The 23,479-nt window shown below is 36.6% G+C and overlaps 1 protein-coding gene across 1 annotated transcript in view; it reads left to right on the forward strand.

Annotated features, from left to right (window-relative positions):
• npr2 (natriuretic peptide receptor 2) overlaps nt 1–23,479 on the forward strand; it is a 138,517-nt gene that overhangs the window by 61,135 nt on the left and 53,903 nt on the right. The window contains exons 7-9 of the mRNA XM_059358133.1: nt 2,229–2,313; nt 17,271–17,391; nt 20,531–20,605. Of these exons, the coding sequence (XP_059214116.1) occupies nt 2,229–2,313; nt 17,271–17,391; nt 20,531–20,605 (281 nt within the window). The remainder of the gene's footprint in view (nt 1–2,228; nt 2,314–17,270; nt 17,392–20,530; nt 20,606–23,479) is intronic.

Here is a 23,479-nt window from a genome sequence, read left to right on the forward strand (position 1 = left end):
CCACAATGCCTTGTGTCTTGAATATCAAGTAGGTCGCCGCCTACCTCATGTCCCACCATGCAGGAAACACCAAATTTCCTTCACACCATAGACTGTATAAAGGTGGAGGCAGTAGACTGTATAAAGGTGGAGGCCGTAGACTGTATAAAGGTGGAGGCCATAGACTGTATAAAGGTGGAGGCTGTAGACTGTATAAAGGTGGAGGCCATAGACTGTATAAAGGTGGAGGCCATAGACTGTATAAAGGTGGAGGCTGTAGACTGTATAAAGGTGGAGGCCATAGACTGTATAAAGGTGGAGGCCGTAGACTGTATAAAGGTGGAGGCCATAGACTGTATAAAGGTGGAGGCCATAGACTGTATAAAGGTGGAGGCCATAGACTGTATAAAGGTGGAGGCTGTAGACTGTATAAAGGTGGAGGCCATAGACTGTATAAAGGTGGAGGCCGTAGACTGTATAAAGGTGGAGGCCATAGACTGTATAAAGGTGGAGGCCGTAGACTGTATAAAGGTGGAGGCCGTAGACTGTATAAAGGTGGAGGCCATAGACTGTATAAAGGTGGAGGCCGTAGACTGTATAAAGGTGGAGGCCATAGACTGTATAAAGGTGGAGGCCGTAGACTGTATAAAGGTGGAGGCCGTAGACTGTATAAAGGTGGAGGCAGTAGACTGTATAAAGGTGGAGGCCGTAGACTGTATAAAGGTGGAGGCCGTAGACTGTATAAAGGTGGAGGCAGTAGACTGTATAAAGGTGGAGGCCATAGACTGTATAAAGGTGGAGGCCATAGACTGTATAAAGGTGGAGGCCATTGTCGTGGCAGTTTTGACAACTGCACTAAGTTAATGGTTGAGCTGGCCAAGAACAAAGCACTCAATACTCTGGTCAGCAAGATTTATTAGTACATTCGTGTTCCATACACCGCAAAATCCCGAACTCTTTCACAATACAACAAAGTCCCGTACACCGCTCGACTTATGTCTGTTGTAGTTCCCAGCATTGATTCTTCAGCAAGTCTCAATGTGGCCCTATCTTCCTGCCCTATGCATCACATCAGGACAGAGCCCACTGGTCAACACGTTCCCCTCTCTCATGGTGTTATCATTGTTAAGTTCACAGAGTCAGTTCCCACAATGCCTTGTGTCTTGAATATCAAGTAGGTCGCCGCCTACCTCATGTCCCACCATGCAGGAAACACCAAATTTCCTTCACACCATAGACTGTATAAAGGTGGAGGCCGTAGACTGTATAAAGGTGGAGGCCGTAGACTGTATAAAGGTGGAGGCCATAGACTGTATAAAGGTGGAGGCCATAGAGTGTATAAAGGTGGAGGCTGTAGACTGTATAAAGATGGAGGCTGTAGACTGTATAAAGGTGGAGGCCGTAGACTGTATAAAGGTGGAGGCCGTAGACTGTATAAAGGTGGAGGCCATAGACTGTATAAAGGTGGAGGCCGTAGACTGTATAAAGGTGGAGGCCATAGACTGTATAAAGGTGGAGGTCATAGACTGTATAAAGGTGGAGGCCGTAGACTGTATAAAGGTGGAGGCCGTAGACTGTATAAAGGTGGAGGCCATAGACTGTATAAAGGTGGAGGCAGTAGACTGTATAAAGGTGGAGGCCATAGACTGTATAAAGGTGGAGGCCATAGACTGTATAAAGGTGGAGGCCGTAGACTGTATAAAGATGGAGGCTGTAGACTGTGTAAAGGTGGAGGCCGTAGACTGTATAAAGGTGGAGGCCGTAGACTGTATAAAGGTGGAGGCCATAGACTGTATAAAGGTGGAGGCCGTAGACTGTATAAAGGTGGAGGCAGTAGACTGTATAAAGGTGGAGGCCATAGACTGTATAAAGGTGGAGGCCGTAGACTGTATAAAGGTGGAGGCAGTGTAACGTCTCCTGCTGCTGATTAGTGTAGAAAAGTATATTTCTCTAATGATGAGTATCATGTGATCCTGGTTTACAGCAGGAGGGATAATTAGTCTCCATCAGGCCTTTAAATACATATCAGGATCAGGAAGAAGTGTGTAATTGTGTGAAATAATTGCCGGTTTTGTGGTTTGACAGATTGCTGAAGTGCTGCAGCTGCACTTCAGGAAGTCACAGCTGTGTTTTTCACAGCTCCGCGCTGGTTTTTCTTTCTCTCTGGTTTAAAAGACATGAATGTAGACATCTGTTGAACACATGAGAGACAACGGAGTGTGTGAAGATCCTTCTCTTCCTGTTTCCAGGTCATCTGCCGGTTCTGGGGATTGTAGCGGTGGGATCTGGATTAGCTCTCATCATCTTTGGGATCTCCAGTTTCCTCATTTACAGGTGAGTTTGATCTCCGCGTGACGCTTCCTGTCTGTCTGTGCTGCTTTTAGCTCAAACTCTACAAATGCAGAGACATTTAAAAAAAAAAAATCCTCTCACACTGTAAAAAAAAACCCCTGTTGTTTTTACGGTAAAAAAAACCCCTGTTGTTTTTACGGTAAAAAAAACCCAGCAGGAATACACTGTAAAAAATAAGGGAAAAAAGGTGAAAAACCAGCAGCTGTGGTTGCAAAGTACAACTTTTTCTTATATTACGGTAAAATGACATTAGCACTGATGATTCCACGTTTAAGATTGACATTTTATTCAATATTTTACCTTTTAAAAAAATAAATAACTCCATCAATAGAAACGCTGTTCTGCCATATAATTGACAAGAAAATACTTTATAAATGCTGCATAAATTAAAGATTTTACCATTAAATATTACAGTATATTTCTGTTAGAGAAATGGTGTTTAGTACATTTAACAGTGAGAAAAAGTATTTTTACAAAAGATAAATGCAAAAATTACAGTGATGCTTGTATATATATTACATTATTTTTTGCTACAAACATGGTGCCAGAGTTTTTTACAGTGGAGTAATGTATTTTTTTTTAAATTTACATTTACAGTGTTTCATTTTTACTGAAACTGAATTAACTCATTTATCATTTTACATCTTTTACTGTCATGGTTTAACAGTTTTTCACCCTAAAACCTACATACATTTTTTACAGTGTAGAGAGAAAGAAAGAAGCAGAAAGAGAGAGAGAGAGATGTGTTTGAAACAGAATTTATGGGTCGTGCTGCTATAGGTGCCACTGCAGTATTTACACAATAGTTGCCACGGCAACAGCTCAGCAGGTGACGGCGTTAAAGCAGCGGTGGAGTGTTGAGCTGCCCAGTGAGCTCATATACTGGCCCAGAACCACCAGGCTCACCTCCTGGGCCTTAGTGCTGCTAGTGGAGTTTGTTTTTCTTTGTGCTGGAAAAAAAAGAAAAAAAACCTCAACGCCTAACACCTATTTTTAATAATTGACACACTGCTGATGCCAGATGAACAATAACAGAGATTTTTGTGCTTCTCTCAAGTGGTTACATGGTTGTTTTTGTACTCTGGTCTTCAGCAACACACCAAAAATCTGTCCGTTTTTTAAACAATCTTTAAAAAATCTGCCTCTGTGGTGAAGTCATTATTAGAGAAACTGCTTCAAACATTTGTTTTTTTCAGCTCTTTCCAGATCGATACTGGAGAAATTAACTTGACTTTACTTCAGTGTGGCCTCAGACACTTTAATACTGTTCCCTGTTTATATCCTACAATTACAAATACATATATTTGCATATATTTTCTGATTTTTTTCCCCCATATCTTTTAAGGCATCCTGGTAAAGATATACTAGTATCATGTTATAAGATGGAATTCACACAAAAACCTGAAGAGTTAAAACATTTATTCCAGTTTCACTTCAAAAGAAAATCATCTCAGTGATAAAATTACAAGTTTATTGCTATAAGAAGGTGTTTTTCAGGATATTTTCATTTTAATGCGACATACAAACTTATCACATTTTCACCTGGAAGTTGTCTTATTGAGTATGCTTGAAAGAGCTAGAGTGTGTGACATCATCGCTAGAGTGTAGAGGGAGAGAAAAAATTGTCAAAAAATACATTTTATACATAGAAACGTAGGAAAATTAGTCTTCTCCCTCACATTGGTCAGATCGTAAATCATGTTAAAAAGGAGAGAACATTTCTGGAGAAAAGCAGAGCTACCAGTTTCTTCTGATCGTTTTTAAAAAACAATTTCTTCATTTTTATTCACAAAACACAAATGTAGACGTTCAGGAAGAACTGAGGATGCTCAAAGTGAAGTCAGATCAATGATAGGAGCTACGGTTTGGACTAAAATGCTTTCTTTTCTACGAGAAGATTTTGCTGTTTTTCGCTCTCTGTCAGTGGCTTCACAGGAGCAGTTGATTTCAGTTGATTGCTCTGCTCTGATTGGTGGACGCCACCTGGCCCTGGTTGCTTAGCTACCAAAGCCTGCCCCTCCCCCCCACTCCCACTCCCCCCAACACACACACACTAACTGAAAACTGTCAGTTTACACTAACTGATGAGTTTTAGACACTAACTGACGAGTTTTAGACACTAACTGACGAGTTTTAGACACTAACTGACGAGTTTTAGACACTAACTGACGAGTTTTAGACACTAACTGACGAGTTTTAGACACAAACTGAAGAGTTTTAGACACTAACTGACGAGTTTTAGACACAAACTGACGAGTTTTAGACACTAACTGACGAGTTTTAGACACTAACTGACGAGTTTTAGACACGAACTGACGAGTTTTAGACACAAACTGAAGAGTTTTAGACACTAACCGACGAGTTTTAGACACAAACCGACGAGTTTTAGACACGAACTGACGAGTTTTAAACACTAACTGACTAGTTTTAGACACTAACTGACGAGTTTTAGACACAAACCGACGAGTTTTAGACACTAACTGACGAGTTTTAGACACAAACCGACTAGTTTTAGACACAAACTGATGAGTTTTAGACACAAACTGACGAGTTTTAGACACTAACTGACGAGTTTTAGACACAAACTGACGAGTTTTAGACACTAACCGACGAGTTTTAGACAAAAACTGACGAGTTTTAGACACAAACCGACGAGTTTTAGACACAAACTGACGAGTTTTAGACACTAACTGACGAGTTTTACACACAAACTGACGAGTTTTAGACACTAACTGACGAGTTTTAGACACTGACGAGTTTTAGACTCTGACGAGTTTTAGACACTAACTGACGAGTTTTAGACACAAACTGACGAGTTTTAGACTCTAACTGACGAGTTTTAGACACTAACTGACTAGTTTTAGACACTGACGAGTTTTAGACTCTAACTGACGAGTTTTAGACACTAACTGACAAGTTTTAGACACTAACTGACGAGTTTTAGACACAAACTGACGAGTTTTAGACACTAACTGATGAGTTTTAGACACTAACTGACGAGTTTTAGACACAAACTGACCAGCAGAACTTTGTTCTTGTGGTGTCAGAGAACTATTGTGTGATTTGTCAGAAACTTGAATTTGAATGAGGAGTGTGCTGCAGTGGAGTTTCTCGTGGCCAGAAATAACTTTTTTCTTGTTCTTGCCACCTCAGAATCAGAATCACCTTTATTGTCATTGCACAGAGTAACAAGTACTAGGACAATGAGATTAGCCACCGACCCGTCCAAACATATACATAACACACATACAATAAGACAAAGGGCTGGACAGGACAGGGAGACAGGGATCAAAGAACAAGAAAACATTTATCTGTTCTTGTGGAGTTTGTAAAAGGCTTTAGCTATAAGTTAAACCTCTTCAAAAACACTATGACCTAAAATGTTTAGCGAAACCAAAACATCTTCACGTGAAAGAATAAAGAAACATTGTTAGAGGCAGTTTGATTATGTTTTACATGATTGGTTGTGTGGAGACTTGGTGATTGTGCCGTCATTGAGTTTGATACATGGTGATTTTGTAAAAATCTCAACAGTTGGGTATGTTTTCTTTGGTTCATCTTATCTGGAGCTTTTCGCATTGTGAAGAAGTGATCATGTTTTAACATGGAACTTTTGCCGTAATAGTACATTGTTATAGCAAGAAACATTCTTAAGATAAGAAAAGGTGTGACTTTATTTGTCCTGCAGTGGGGAAATTTAGTTTTCACAGCTGCTCCAGATACAGACACAAAGATATAGAAGGCACAATAACAGACATATTTATACATTCTGTACACATTATAGACATACATTTATACTATTTGGCATGTATTATTAATATATATTTGTTGTGTCTGTTTGTTTTCCAGCACATTTGGGATTTATATATTTTAGTATGTAAAACAGGTTAAATAAGTTGTTGCATGCAGTAGTAGTATAAACATCAATGAATAAATATATTTACATTTATTCAGAGATTTATATGGTATAGTATAAGTGGTGTATTACATTTAATACAGAAAAAATACAGAAGGCCTAATGTGGTCGGATGTAAACAGAGATAATAGCAGATTCTTGTTAAATTGTTTGTATGTAGTAATAACCTGAAAAACATCTTATTATAAGAAGAAACGTTTCACGTTGTAACGTGACACTGATCCAGTTTTCTTTTCCTGGCGGAGCAGCAACACACGGCCACAGGAGAATGAGTGTAATGAGAAAAACATCTTTTCGGGGGTTGAACTGGAGGAATTTGCACTTCTGACCTCAGTATTTCTAACCTGGTTGCTACGAACCTGGAAACAAATCAATTCTTATTCAAAACAGCCTCAAACTATCCAGTATTTACTCTTGATTCATGAAAACAACACATTCACCAACAACTAGTGTTGCAGTGTCACTGATTGTTTAGTTATAAATACATGAAAATGACTATTAACCCTAAATGTTAATGTATTACCTTTGGTGCAAAAAATGTTCACCTCTTAAAAAGTGCTATAAAAATATGATATATGAATATTTTTTTTCACTTTCAATGCATTAAATCTTTTGACCAGCTTCGGCCCTGATCATAACTATAAAATTTACATATATTTCTTAAATAATTTTAACCCTTTAATGCCCTTTTAGAAATGTAAATCCACATGTTTTGAATCTTAAAAACACAAAATATGAAAAAAGAAAAGAGGCGTTGGTTGACTTTTGGTGTCGTTATGACGAATGTGAGGTGTCTCCTCTAGTTTGGCTGTCAAAGTGCACAAGATTGATGCATTTTTTTAACTGACGAGTTTTAGACACAAACTGACAAGTTTTAAACACAAACTGACGAGTTTTAGACAATAACTGACGAGTTTTAGACAAACTGACGAGTTTTAGACACAAACTGGCGAGTTTTAGACACTAACTGACGAGTTTTGGACACTAACTGAAGAGTTATAGACACAAACTGAAGAGTTTTAGACACAAACTGACGAGTTTTAGACAAACTGACGAGTTTTAAACACAAACTGACGAGTTTTAGACAAACTGGCGAGTTTTAGACAATAACTGACGAGTTATAGACACAAACTGAAGAGTTATAGACACAAACTGACGAGTTTTAGACACTAACTGAAGAGTTTTAGACACTAACTGGCGAGTTTTAGACACTAACTGACGAGTTTTAGACTAACTGACGAGTTTTAGACACAAACTGACGAGTTTTAAACACAAACTGACGAGTTTTAGACAAACTGAGGAGTTTTAGACAATAACTGACAAGTTTTAGACGCTAACTGACGAGTTATAGTCACAAACTGAAGAGTTATAGACACAAACTGAAGAGTTATAGACACAAACTGACGAGTTTTAGACACTAACTGACGAGTTTTAGACACTAACTGACTAGTTTTAGACAATAACTGACGAGTTTTAAACACTAACTGACGAGTTTTAAACACTAACTGACGAGTTTTAGACACTAACTGACGAGTTTTAGACTAACTGATGAGTTTTAGACTAACTGACGAGTTTTAGACACAAACTGACGAGTTTTAGACTAACTGATGAGTTTTAGACTAACTGACGAGTTTTAGACACAAACTGACGAGTTTTAGACACTAACTGACTAGTTTTAGACACTAACTGATGAGTTTTAGACACTAACTGACGAGTTTTAGACACTAACTGACTAGTTTTAGACACTAACTGACGAGTTTTAGACACAAACTGACGAGTTTTAGACACTAACTGACTAGTTTTAGACACTAACTGATGAGTTTTAGACACTAACTGACGAGTTTTAGACACTAACTGACTAGTTTTAGACACTAACTGACGAGTTTTAGACACACATTTTACTCAAAAATTTACACATTTTCTCCCGGGTGTTATGCCCCCAGACCCCCCTACATGGTTTGGTTTGATGGTTTTAATTGTCAGTACCATATAATTAATTACTTTGTTCTGGATCTCCTTTAATTTAATGCTACTTGTAATCCAGGATGAGGATTATTTCATCAAACATGAAGCGTCAGAGCTTCCTGCTGCTGGTGGAGCTCCATGTTGTGCAGAATGAGACCTTTTTATTTTTTGTGCGCCGCTGTTTCAAACCTTTAAATAAGTATTAGTGTTGATTGCTGCACCCGTTCCCCCCAGAGCAGTTATGTATTTTTTTTTCTTATAAAATAATTGCCTCGTGTCTAATTGTTGTAACTTTGTGTTCTGTATTGAGCCGTAAAAACAAATTCAAATGAAATCATTCCGTCTCCCGAGTGGCTCAGTCCAAATGTTTCTATGTTTATGGAAATCATTGTGAGCTTATTTAATTACACAGCCAGTTAATGATGCATGCTCTCAGTAATTAAGCTCCGGGAATGCTGGGATTGCTAAATTTTAGGGTAATGTCATGGTTAAATTCTGCATGTAATGAGAGAATATGATTGTTTCTATATTTCCATTTTCCATCACTTCTTCAAAGGCGGCTCATCATGTTCACGACTAATAAATGCAATGATTTCTTTATGTGAGGAGGAGCTGATTTATGTAGCTCGAACTAACAATCACAGCAGTAATCTGATCACTTTTCTAACACAAACAAGTGTTAATCACCAGCCAATCAGAATGGATTTTGATGAGAGGAATGGTTGAAGAAAGACGGAGGAGCAGCGGTCCGCCCGAGGTAAATCTACTGAACCTCAATCTGAGTTGATCATCTTTAATTCCTGATAATTAGACGCAGAGTGTGCTCTTAATTCTACAAACATTGACATCTTCTTTCTTTTTTGTTTTGCAGCTCTCAGTTCAGCAAGCGCGGCCTGGTTTCCTAACCAGCTAGCTCGCTGTCCTCCACTCTTGGCCAGTAAGTTTTATTAAAAATATGCTCTTTTTTCCATGTTCAGTTCAAAAATCTGTTAACTAGTGATGTCCTAATGAAGCTTCATGAACCATTTTAACCCTTTGATGCTCAACATGGTCTAAAGTGACCCGACAGAGTTTTTATCTTCTTTATCTTTGCAATAAATTATTTTCATCATTCAGTATTCCAGGATTTCCTCAATTAGTTTGTTTTTCCTAAGTTTATGTTTTCCTTTATTCATTTTTGAATAAAATACCTTTTTGTGTCACTACTCTTCTAATGCACAACATGGGGTAAAAATTACCCGTATCCATTTTTTAGCTAAGTAGCTTGTTAAGCTAACTACTTAACTAACTTCTTGGCTAAGTAGCTTGCTAAGCTAACTACTTAGCTAAATTCTTGGCTAAGTAGTTATCTAAAATTAAGATTATTAAATCTAGAAATAAGCATGTTGAACACTTAAAATAAGAAATTAACTCTTAAAACCATTATTTGGTTCTTACCAATATAAAAAAAAAACTTTAGATTTACTGTTTGATCTGGTTTAAGACCTTTAGATTTACTGTTTGATCTGGTTTTAGACCTTTAGATTTACTGTTTGATCTGGTTTTAGACCTTTAGATTTACTGTTTGATCTGGTTTTAGACCTTTAGATTTACTGTTTGATCTGGTTTTAGACCTTTAGATTTACTGTTTGATCTGGTTTTAGACCTTTAGATTTACTGTTTGATCTGGTTTTAGACCTTTAGATTTACTGTTTGATCTGGTTTTAGACCTTTGTTGCGGTGCATGTTTAGAAGTCGGAGGTGTTTTTCTCTGTTTGATACTAAAGTCTAACATTCCCTTCCTGTTTCTGCAGACACCAGTGATTTTCTGATGGACGTTGAGGCGACATGAAGCTCTTTAATCATCTCCTCCAGCTGCTCAGAGCCTCCATCTTCTCTACTTGACCTGTAAAACACCACTAACATCTTTCAAACACTTTGGAGTTTAGTCACTGTTGATAGTTATTCTCAGATTTATCATTTTCTCAACGCTTGATATGCATAACGGGTCGCAGATTGCAATTTCTATAATAATTCTATATGGATTTTATATATATTTTTAATAGGGAAAAATAAATAGAAAATATATGATTGTTTCTATCCACTATATATATTTGCTGCTGCTTTAGTGAGTGTGTTTTTTTAATAATGAAGATAAAGATTTTATACTCAGATTTATTAATTTTGTAATAGATGGGGTAGTGGGACATTTGGAAATTATTTGGTGTATTTTTATGGATACTTTTGTCTACATGATACAACTATAATTGTAACATATACACAATAGTAAAATTTGGTGAATTTAAAGTCTAATAAAAAACAACCTGTGTATTAAACGGTCTGTTTCTTTGTATTTATTTGTGGTAAAACACAACTTTTGACATTTGAATATTTAATAGTAGTAGTTATAGTTGGGTGGCATAGCTTACATCCTAATTTTATGTTTTCCTTTATTCATTTTTTTATAAAATCCCTTTTTGTGTCACTACTCTTCTAATGCACAACATGGGTCAAAAATGACACATATCCATTTTTTAGCTAAGTAGCTTGTTAAGCTAACTACTTAGCTAACTTCTTGGCTAAATATTTAGCTTAGTAGCTTGCTAAGCTAACTACTTAGCAAACTTCTTGGCTAAGTATTTAGTTAAGTAACTTGCTAAGCTAACTACTTGGCTAACTTCTTGGCTAAGCATTTAGCAAAGGAGCTTGTTAAGCTAACTACTTAGCTAACTTCTTGGCTAAGTATTTAGCTTAGCAAGCTACTTGGCTAAATATTTAGCTATGTAACAATACAAAAACCTTTTTTACTTCATAAAGTATGAGAGGCAAAATGTAAATAATGATCTGTTGTTATCAAAAACCAGATACTTGGAATATTCAATGATAAAATAAGTTGATTTCAAAAGATAGAGCACAGAAACACACAGCAGCATTAAATAACATGAAGGGGATGAATGAGGGTCATTTTTTACCCATGTTGTGCTTTAGAAGGGTTAATTTGTTGTCGTTTTAAATTGTCTAAAAACATATTTTCACTTGAACTTCTCTGTAATTAATATTTGTGGTGTTGTAACCATGGTAACAGCAGCTTGGAGGCCCAGGTTCTGTCTACTTGGAACAGCTGGCCGCCATTTTGGAAAATGGTCGGCCATGGTCATCAGAATGTGAATATGCGATGGCCGAATATCCAGTCTTTATCCAAATATATTTAGCTATATGTTCCAAATTTGGTGCTTTTATCACAAAATGAACAGTAGGTTAGCTATGCTGCCCCACTATTAAGCAAATATAGCCCTTAAGTCTAATTTTTCTAAAAAAATAAGAGGTTTCATTAAAAACCGTGTTAGAATGAGGCAGAAGATTGTTGAAATAAGTGCATTTCAATGAAAAACAGGTGATTTACTTTGAAAAACATTCAGTTTATAAATGCAAAACTGTCGAAATAAAAAAATTCAAAGTGATTTTGAAAAAAAAAAAAAAAAACAGCAGCTGTGGTTGCCAGAACTTTACCGTAATAAATACGGTGCACCTTTTTCTAATATTACAGTAAAATTATATTAACACTGATGATTTCACATTTAAGATTGACATTTTATTCCATATTTTACTGTATAAATAAAAAGTTTTTCCATCAAAAGAAACTCTGTTCTGCCATAAAATTGACAAGAAAATACTTTATAAATGCTGCATAAATTAAAGATTTTACCATTAAATATTACAGTATATTTCTGTTAGAGATATGATGTTTAGTACATTTAACAGTGAGACAAAGGATTTTTACAAAAGATAAATGCAAAAATTACAGTGATAGCTTGTATTTATATTACATTAAATACATATTTCAGTCTATTTTAGAGTGGAGTAATGTATTTTTCAAGAAACAAAACTGTAAAAAATCCAGTTTTGACATTTACAGTGTTTCATTGTTACTGAAACTGAATTAACTCATTTATCATTTTACGTCTTTTACTGTCATGGTTTAGCAGTTTTTCACCCTAAAACCTACAGACATTTTTTACAGTGTAGCTCCATCCTGCAGCAGATCTAACCTGAGTGGATGTTGGAGTGTGAGGGGATGTTGAGCAGCTCTGTTGTTTTAATGGAGGGCTGGTCCAGCAGAGGTATTCACATATGGGACTTATGAAACAATAGGCCCAGTGTGGAGCCCCTCTGGCTGCCAGAGCTCTCTAAACCAGCCTCCTTAAATAGAAAAATACCTTTTTTTTTTTTTTTCCTGTGGTGGTGGTGGTGCTGGGGCTGGAGGGCAGCGCTGGTTTAATGGTGTTTCCTGCCCTCAGACTGGTTGCACATACCTGTCGGACTATTTACAGACACAAACAGCATCAGAATCCCCTTTAAGAGCGTCCCACTACACTCTTTGTCCCTGGTGGAGAGGAGGCGTGTCTGGCCGGTTCGGGGAAAGGCTAAAACACGGCGATATGCTAACGCTGCACTAACTCCCTGCAGCCATCTGGAAGTGTTTTACACCTTTTAGAGCGGCCTGGAATGTGTGGCCTCTGCTCGTTTTTCATTTCCAAGTGTTTCAAACTGAAAATGAATTTCCTCCTCCCTGCCCTCCATAAAATGATAATAATAATAATTAAATAGCCTGTACTAATAGTTTTATTTTGTTTTTCTGTAACTCATTAAGTTCTCCAGAAGCAGCAGCTCCTCACAGATTTGATCCAGATGTGTTGGTTCTCCTCCTCGCTGCTGTTTACCACTCACACTGATCATAAACAAACAGAAATAACACTTAGAACCGTGACCAAACACAACTGACATGGAAATGACGAGATGGATTAATATGGTGAGGCTGTGAACACATTTAGAGGTTGTTTCTACCCATTTACACTTTCATTTATCCAGTTTTAATTCATAGAGGGAACAGAAGTGATCAGGGAAAACTGGGATCTCATAAATACCAGCTAAAAATGTTTCATTTTAATATAATAAAGAAATAAAGAAACATAACCGAACCTAAAAAAAAAAAGCGACTGGAGACAAATCCAGAGACTTTTTCTGGTGTTATTGGAGACTTTTGGAGACTCGAACTTACTCTTCTTAACGAGCCGCGGGGGCCAGAGGCTCTTCTGAATGAGCCGCGGGGGCCAGGGGCTCTTCTGAATGAGCCGCGGGGGCCAGAGGCTCTTCTTAATGAGCCGCGGGGGCCAGGGGCTCTTCTTAACGAGCCGCGGGGGCCAGAGGCTCTTCTTAACGAGGCCGCGGGGCCGGAGGCTCGTTACGAAACTTTGTGGTTCTAAATGTAATAAATGATAAAAGTGAAGCTAATAAAGTTTAATTTAATGTATTCATGTCAGACCGCTTAGGGACTGAGTTGGAAATTAAGTTAATACATGGCCAAAATGAACATATTCTATTTGATTAAATATTCATCTAGTGATATTCTCAATAGCTTTGAATGATTCCTGGACCCAAAAAATGTAGATTTTGACACTAAAATTGACCTTCGAAGTGGTTTGGAAGATATATTGGTTCTCATAGATTTTATATGGCTGCCATATTCGATCCGCAATCTTGATGAAGTGGCCCCTACCAAAAACTGAAACCTATCGTGATGGAGAGCATGTGGAAAAAATGTGGTGCTTTTGTCTGGCAAGTCCCCTTTATTCTAAGATCTGGTCCTAAACTGACTCTTTGGTTTTATTGGAGGGCAGGAACCAAACCGGAGTCACTCCAGAGTCATCAGATATCAACATGTTGTCCCAGCCCTCGGTGTGTTTATGAGACTAATCCACAGCTCCATTATACTCTTCTGGTAAAAGACTGAGTAGTATAACTGGTGCCAAGCTGTTCTCAGGGCGGGGAGGATATTTATCTGAGAGAAACCAAGAGTCCCTGTTCTACTGAGTCCACCCTGATAACTACGTCCGGTAGTTAAAGGAGGAATTAAACCCAAATTATTGAAGCCCGACCCTGTTCTTTAACAGTTATAACCTTAGTCAGGGGGTTTCATTAGGTCAAGTTAACAATTTCCTGTCAACACAGAAGTTTATTTTGAAAAGCCATGTATGTAACTAGTGTAAAGTGACACAATGTCTCAGATATACTTACAAAACTATAATATTTCACAATATAACATAACACAGCAAAACTTAACTCAACTCAACTTAGCTTAACTTAACTTAACTTAACTTAACTTAACTTAACTTAACTGAACTTAACTCGACTCGACTCGACTTAACCTAACCTGACATAATAATGTAAGGTATTTAACTTAACTTAACTCAACTTAACTTAACTTAACTTAACTTAACTTAGTAATGTAAGGTATTTAACTTAACTTAACTTAACTTAACTTAACAATGTAAGGTATTTAACTTAACTTAACTTAACTTAACTTAACTTAATAATGTAAGGTATTTAACTTAACTTAACTTAACTTAATAATTTAAGGTATTTAACTCAACTTAGTTTAACTTAACTTAATTAACTTAACCTAATATAATAATGTAAGCTATTTAATAAGTTGTGAAGCATTTATCTTCAACGACCAATTTTGTTTCATTATATTATGATTTTGTGTGTCAATATAACAGGTTTAAATACATTATTCTGTCTCTACATCTACAGTAGCAAACACTTAATCATGTGCTGAGCCACATTATATCATAAACACTCATTAAGATGGTCGTTATACACAGACCAACACATTTATTACACTGTTGATCACTTCTCCACCACTATAACACATGTATTTCTGTTTAAAATGTCATATAAGATTTATGTAACTACAATCTGTGAAATAATTACATCTTACAGGACTATTTAAAAAGATTAATTAGTCACTGATAAGCAGCATTGTGGAGAATAATCCAGTGGCAGTTTGATTGATAGTCCTTTGAATAAAGAAATAAAAAGGACATGATTTATTAAAAAATATTATTAATATTTTTTAGACATCATAAGAGATAAAAACAAGACTAGTTTGACTGCACTGTAAAAAATGTTTGTAGAAATAACAGTAAAACACTGTCAAATACATCAGAAATACGGCGTAAAATTAAAAATTGTATATCACCGTATTAGACGCTTTTAATTACCGTAAATCAAAGAATAGCACAAAACTTTTACTTTTTTCTGTAATAAAGTGGAAGAAACACACAGTTTTGCTGTAAAAATATAGCATTTTCATGCAAAATTTATGGAGAAATACCATGATGTGTGAATTAATGACACAATTACCCTAAAAAATAACAGGATTATTCAGACTAAATTACAGTTTTTGCTGATATTTACATTTAAATTTAGAATAGAAAATCCACTCACTGTAATTTTTACGGTGAAGTTCTGGCAACCACAGCTGCCGGTATTTTACCGTAAATTAAACAGATTATTTTTTTTACATTCATTGGAGCGCACACTAAACAAAAACAAACACACACACACACAAAGTAATTTAGTAAAATAAATGAAATGGAGATTTTCTGTGTGATTTTTTGGCATTAAATGTGTTTTCTTTCTTGAGTGTTTGCTGATGAAGCGTCCTGTCTGAGCTGAAACGTTTCTCTAAACTCCTCCATCATGTTTTAGTTCATCCAGTCAGTAGAAGACGGAGAGAGTTATTTTAGTTCTGAGATAAGGTTAAAGCATCACAGGCCACTCTCAGAGAATCTGTTGAAAATAAAGAGCGTGGGAGGGAGAACTGGACTGAGTCTTCATCATCATCATCATCATCACTCTGCTTGTTTTTCATTTCTCTAAGAAACTAAGAACAGAAAAAGAGCCGCGAGTCATCGGAGCAAGTTCCTTTATTTGAAGTGGAAGAACGGAATAATTAGTGCAATCAGCTGGTCATGATGACTAGTTTTTATTATCCGAGGGTCAGAAGGAGTTCAGCTGTTTAATGCTCTTTGACTCCTGAGCAGTTTGTTGACTGGTTTAATCCTAGTTCAGCTGTTTACTGAGTGATGTTCTTCTATACGTCAGCGTGTGTTGGAGAGAAAGAAAGAGCTCCTTGTTCAGAACATTAAAAAGACTTTTCCACTTCATCAGAGTTCCGCTGGAGGTCAAATATAATAAAATGTAAACACATAAACCTGTAAACACAAACGGACATGACGACATGCAGAAACCAGACGTGAGGCGATCAGATCTGAGATCTCTCAGGAAATAACTCTAACAAATAGAGCAATTTATTCAAGATTAAATCAAAGTTATCCTGAATGCTGTTCACTTATTCCTCTAAATGAAACTACAGTCAGAAAACAACTCTCCTCTCAGAGGTTTTCTTAAATTCATGTTGTTTTACATGCAGAGTTTCAATAAAAACTTAACTTAACTTAACTTAACCTAACTTAACTTAACCTAAAATAATAATATAAGGTATTTAACTCAACTAAATTTAACTTAACTTAACTTAACTTAACTTAACCTAACATAATAATATAAGGTATTTAACTCAACTAAACTTAACTTAACTTAACTTAACCTAACATAATAATATAAGGTATTTAACTCAACTAAACTTAACTTAACTTAACTTTACTTAACTTAACTTAACTTAACTTAACTTAACTTAACTTAACCTAACATAATAATATTAGGTATTTAACTCAACTCAACTAAACTTAACTTAACTTAACTTAACTTAACTCATGCAATCAAACTGGCATTTTAAGGGTTAAAATCCTCAAAATCTTTGTTAAAATGTTTGGTAGTTTTGAGCAGGGCAGAAGTTGTTTAAGAGGTTTATGCAGAAAAAAATGGAAAAAAATATGAATCTGTAAAGTTTTTATAGCATTTTCTTGGAGGTGGATATTTTCAGCCTTCAGGGTCTGAAAGGAGAGTAAATGTGTACACAGTGTTTTATTATTATTGACCCAGTAGAACAATTGACATTTGAATTGCAGCCAAAAATATTACCAAAACAAAAGTGAAAAAAGACAAATATGGCTGAAAGTGCCCCTGGTGGTCCCAGAGGGTTAATTCATGTTGTTTTTACATGCAGAGTCCCAATAAAACACGACTTCAGTGAGTCTGCAGCACAACCCAGTCCTCTTTATGTTGCTCTCTTCTTTCTTGTTGGTTCCACCTGTTTCTGTCTCTTCTTCTTCAGGAAGCTGAAGCTGGAGAAGGAGCTGGCTGGAATGCTGTGGAGGATCCGGTGGGAGGACCTTCAGTTCGAGAGTCCCAATAAATACCACAAACGGGCCGGCAGCCGCCTCACGCTCTCTCAGGTAGACACACACTGATGCTGCTAGCTCAGATATCATCAGATCTGCATGCTCTGTTGGAATAAATGTGATACAGGAGGTGACAGAAAACAAATGTACTGAAGGTTAAGATTTTCCTCTTTTCGTGCTGCCTGTCAAACGTTTACAGCTTTACTTTAAACACTTAGCAACTTTGTTGCTATATTTAGTAACTTTTCAGACCCCCTTAAAGACTATTTTTCAAGAAAGCGACTGGAGACAAATCCAGCGACTTTTTCTGGTGTTATTGGAGACTTTTGGAGACTCGTTCTGACTCTTCTTAATGAGCCGCGGGGGCCGGAGGCTCTTCTTAACGAGCCGCGGGGGCCGGAGGCTCGTTAAGAAGAGTAAGAACGAGTCGAAGCGGCACAGTCCTCCTGCAGCAGTCTCTCCCAGCTGCAGAGCCGGAGGGGATGTTAACCCCTTAGCGTCCAATCTGCAAATTGCTAACAGGCTAACAGTTAGCTCTGTAGCAGTACAGTGTGTATGTGCTAAGAGGCTATCAGTTAGCTCTGTAGCAGTACAGTGTGTATGTGCTAACAGGCTAACAGTTAGCTTTGTAGCAGTACAGTGTGTATGTGCTAACAGGCTAACAGTTAGCTCTGTAGCAGTACAGTGTGTATGTGCTAACAGGCTAACAGTTACATCTGTAGCAGTACAGTGTGTATGTGCTAACAGGCTATCAGTTAGCTCTGTAGCAGTACAGTGTGTATGTGCTAACAGGCTAACAGTTAGCTCTGTAGCAGTACAGTGTGTATGTGCTAACAGGCTAACAGTTAGCTCTGTAGCAGTACAGTGTGTATGTGCTAACAGGCTAACAGTTAGCTCTGTAGCAGTACAGTGTGTATGTGCTAACAGGCTAACAGTTAGCTCTGTAGCAGTACAGTGTGTATGTGCTAACAGGCTAACAGTTAGCTCTGTAGCAGTACAGTGTGTATGTGCTAACAGGCTAACAGTTAGCTCTGTAGCACTACAGTGTGTATGTGCTAACAGGCTAACAGTTAGCTCTGTAGCAGTACAGTGTGTATGTGCTAACAGGCTAACAGTTAGCTCTGTAGCAGTACAGTGTGTATGTGCTGCTGCTGCAGGAGGTGTTCACTTAGCGATCTCTGTTTGTTTACAACAAACACCAGACACTCTGTGCACAGTTAGTGATGCTGTTAATTCACCATCACTATGTTTATGATCAGCGGCGACTCTGTGCATAATTAGCCATGCTGGTTATGTCTCATTTAAAGATCCAGGCTGCGTGTATTTCTCTATTGATACTTTGACAGTGTTACAGTGTTTAGAGCTGTTTTTTAACCCACAAAGACGTTAAAAAGTCTCACAGTTTACAATCTGGCACCTGAAAACACTAACTACACCCACAAGATCTCATATTAAATCTGGCATCTGTGATCATCTCTTCATAATTCTGAGCTTTCTGTCACCTTGTTATTGGGTCGGTGCTGCTGGCTGAGAGTCTGATGTGTGATTAACAGCTTGTTGTGTGTCTGGCAGGTTGTGTTGTTGTGTCTGCCAGCAGGAATGCTAACGCTGCTAGCGCTGTAGCTTCCAGTCATCCTGCTGATTATCAGTGTTGAGATGTTGCTGCTGTAGAATTTAACTCGCCAGGAATCAATAATGCTAATGTCGACTCGTCTGAGGTTTTGGAGCTTCACGCTGTTTTTACACACTGCAGAGAATTAAAACACAAGTTTGTGGATTTTCTCACAAAAAGCAAAAGCTCTGCAAGAATCCTTAGTTAGCTCAAAGCTTCTCCAGAGGTTTACTGAAGGAGGCTGCACTGGTAAAAAGGTGTTTAAAACCAGATCAAACAGTAAATCTGATAATCAGATAATTTACCTTGACAAGATTTATTAAATTAAGGTTATTAAATCTAGAAATAACCATTTTGAACGCTTAAAATAAGAAATTAACTCTTAAAACCAGATAAATGATCTAACACTTCTAAATCTAAAGTTTTTTTTTATCTTGGTAAGAACCAAATAATCATCAGGTCACTCTGCTCGGGCCAGTTCATCACTGCTGGCAGCTTTACTTTATCTGGTTTTAAGGGTTAATTTATTATTTTAAGGACAATTTTTTTCTGTTTTTCTGACAATTTTTTCTGTTTTTCTGACTATTTTTCTCTGTTTTTTTCTGACTATTTTTTCTGTTTTTCTGACATTTTTTTCTGTTTTCGAAGTAATCTTTTTCCTGTCTTTCTGAGTAATTTATTTTCTGATTTTCTGACTCTTTTTTCCTGTTTTTCTGACTTTTTTTTTGTTTTTTTACAGATTTTCTGACTAATTTTTGTTTTAAGAGTTAATTTCTTATTTTAAGTGTTCAACATGCTTATTTCTAGATTTAATAATCTTAATGTAATAAATCTTGTCAAGGTAAATTATCTGTCCATGCAGCAAGATCATTTCCCTCAGATTTACTGTTTCATCTGGTTTTTAAACACCTTTTTTGCAGGGTTTTTTTTGCGGTGGCATATTAAACAATTGTTAAAATAATCCCCCGTCTGGTCCCTCCATATATATATATCTATAATTATATATATATATATATATATATATATTGTGATGGATGTCCTGCAGCTCGTGTTTCTCCTCCACACGTGCCTCCTTCATGAGAAGCACATGCACACACCTTTTTCATTAGTGTTTCCGTGCAGCTCCTGGGATAATGTGCGTGTGGAAAACAGTCATTTTCCAGCTCGATGTATTTTCCAGCGTGCCGCCGACTGCTGCCAACATTTGCATTCTATACTGAATGTGTGTGAGTGTGTATGTGAGTGTTCTGGCTGTCTGTGTGCAGCGCCCACTTCATTTGATTCACTCTGTGTGTGTGTGTGTGTGTGTGTGTGTGTGTGCACTGCAGACATTTGCCCAAGGACTTTGAGTTGGTGTTATAAAAACTGAAACACTTTATTTTCTCTAACATAAAGTGAAAAAGGCAATTTCATGTTTCACAGTGGAAGGTATTCTGGATCAGAATGTGAGTGTTTGAAGCCTTTTCAGGCTGTTATGTTGCACAGAAGTGGAAGTCTTAAATGACCAACATTTATTAATCCTCTTTGCTCTCATCTAACTCACTTCTTCTTCTCTTCTTTATTCTCTCCATTCGTTCTCAGAGAGGCTCCAGCTACGGCTCCTTGATAACTGCCCATGGAAAATATCAGCTATTTGCAAAAACGGGCTATTTTAAGGTAAGGCTTAGTGAGTTCTGACATTTTCAACTCCTGCGCACTCCTTTCCCTCCCACACATGAGAGCACAGCAGAGAAACCAGAGAGAGAGACAGAAAGAGAGAAAAAGGAGAGAGAGAGAGAGAGAGAGAGAGAGAGAGAGAGAGAGAGAGAGAGAGAGAGAGAGAGAGAGAGCGTGGGCGAATTTAGGTAGTTGGTTTTAATGTGAGCTGCAGAATGCTTCAATTTTCTTCTTTTTCCTCTTTGTTTCTCCTCCTGTCCTGTCTGGACACGGACATCTACTTGTTGCTGCGCTTCATTTATCTGTTTCACACCAACGAGATGTCACACATTAAAATAAAAAAACCTCCCTCAAAAAAAGGAGCTGGATTCAAACTGTATTTATTATATAAATCACATAACGAAAATATAAAGATGCTCCACAATCACAAAGGTCATCCACGATGACAGGCTCCGCATTAAATATTAAAATGATAGACTTCAAGCTTCACCACCATGTTTGTTTCTGACTACATGTGGTTGGTTTTCTGCTGCTGTTACACTGTAAAAAATGGTGTTTAAAAACCAGATCAAACAGTAAATCTAAAGGTCTAAAACCAGATCAAACAGTAAATCTAAAGGTCTAAAACCAGATCAAACAGTAAATCTAAAGGTCTAAAACCAGATCAAACAGTAAATCTAAAGGTCTAAAACCAGATCAAACAGTAAATCTAAAGGTCTAAAACCAGATCAAACAGTAATCTAAAGGTCTAAAACCAGATCAAACAGTAAATCTAAAGGTCTAAAACCAGATCAAACAGTAAATCTAAAGGTCTAAAACCAGATCAAACAGTAAATCTAAAGGTCTAAAACCAGATCAAACAGTAAATCTAAAGGTCAAAAACCAGATCAAACAGTAAATCTAAAGGTCTAAAACCAGATCAAACAGTAAATCTAAAGGTCTAAAACCAGATCAAACAGTAAATCTAAAGGTCTAAAACCAGATCAAACAGTAAATCTAAAGGTCTAAAACCAGATCAAACAGTAAATCTAAAGGTCTAAAACCAGATCAAACAGTAAATCTAAAGGCCTAAAACCAGATCAAACAGTAAATCTAAAGGTCTAAAACCAGATCAAACAGTAAATCTAAAGGTCTAAAACCAGATCAAACAGTAAATCTAAAGGTCTAAAACCAGATCAAACAGTAAATCTAAAGGTCTAAAACCAGATCAAACAGTAAATCTAAAGGTCTAAAACCAGATCAAACAGTAAATCTAAAGGTCTAAAACCAGATCAAACAGTAAATCTAAAGGTCTAAAACCAGATCAAACAGTGAATCTAAAGGTCTAAAACCAGATAAACAGTAAATCTAAAGGTCTAAAACCAGATAAACAGTAAATCTAAAGGTCTAAAACCACATCAAACAGTAAATCTAAAGGTCTAAAACCAGATCAAACAGTAAATCTAAAGGTCTAAAACCAGATCAAACAGTAAATCTAAAGGTCTAAAACCAGATCAAACAGTAAATCTAAAGGTCTAAAACCAGATCAAACAGTAAATCTAAAGGTCTAAAACCAGATCAAACAGTAAATCTAAAGGTCTAAAACCAGATCAAACAGTAAATCTAAAGGTCTAAAACCAGATCAAACAGTAAATCTAAAGGTCTAAAACCAGATCAAACAGTAAATCTAAAGGTCTAAACCAGATCAAACAGTAAATCTAAAGGTCTAAAACCAGATCAAACAGTAAATCTAAAGGTCTAAAACCAGATCAAACAGTAAATCTAAAGGTCTAAAACCAGATCAAACAGTAAATCTAAAGGTCTAAAACCAGATCAAACAGTAAATCTAAAGGTCTAAAACCAGATCAAACAGTAAATCTAAAGGTCTAAAACCAGATCAAACAGTAAATCTAAAGGTCTAAAACCAGATCAAACAGTAAATCTAAAGGTCAAAAACCAGATCAAACAGTAAATCTAAAGGTCTAAAACCAGATCAAACAGTAAATCTAAAGGTCTAAAACCAGATCAAACAGTAAATCTAAAGGTCTAAAACCAGATCAAACAGTAAATCTAAAGGTCTAAAACCAGATCAAACAGTAAATCTAAAGGTCTAAAACCAGATCAAACAGTAAATCTAAAGGCCTAAAACCAGATCAAACAGTAAATCTAAAGGTCTAAAACCAGATCAAACAGTAAATCTAAAGGTCTAAAACCAGATCAAACAGTAAATCTAAAGGTCTAAAACCAGATCAAACAGTAAATCTAAAGGTCTAAAACCAGATCAAACAGTAAATCTAAAGGTCTAAAACCAGATCAAACAGTAAATCTAAAGGTCTAAAACCAGATCAAACAGTAAATCTAAAGGTCTAAAACCAGATCAAACAGTGAATCTAAAGGTCTAAAACCAGATAAACAGTAAATCTAAAGGTCTAAAACCAGATAAACAGTAAATCTAAAGGTCTAAAACCACATCAAACAGTAAATCTAAAGGTCTAAAACCAGATCAAACAGTAAATCTAAAGGTCTAAAACCAGATCAAACAGTAAATCTAAAGGTCTAAAACCAGATCAAACAGTAAATCTAAAGGTCTAAAACCAGATCAAACAGTAAATCTAAAGGTCTAAAACCAGATCAAACAGTAAATCTAAAGGTCTAAAACCAGATCAAACAGTAAATCTAAAGGTCTAAAACCAGATCAAACAGTAAATCTAAAGGTCTAAACCAGATCAAACAGTAAATCTAAAGGTCTAAAACCAGATCAAACAGTAAATCTAAAGGTCTAAAACCAGATCAAACAGTAAATCTAAAGGTCTAAAACCAGATCAAACAGTAAATCTAAAGGTCTAAAACCAGATCAAACAGTAAATCTAAAGGTCTAAAACCAGATAAACAGTA

Source organism: Centropristis striata, chromosome 19 (genome assembly GCF_030273125.1).
Source record: "Centropristis striata isolate RG_2023a ecotype Rhode Island chromosome 19, C.striata_1.0, whole genome shotgun sequence".
Classification (NCBI taxonomy): domain Eukaryota; kingdom Metazoa; phylum Chordata; class Actinopteri; order Perciformes; family Serranidae; genus Centropristis; species Centropristis striata.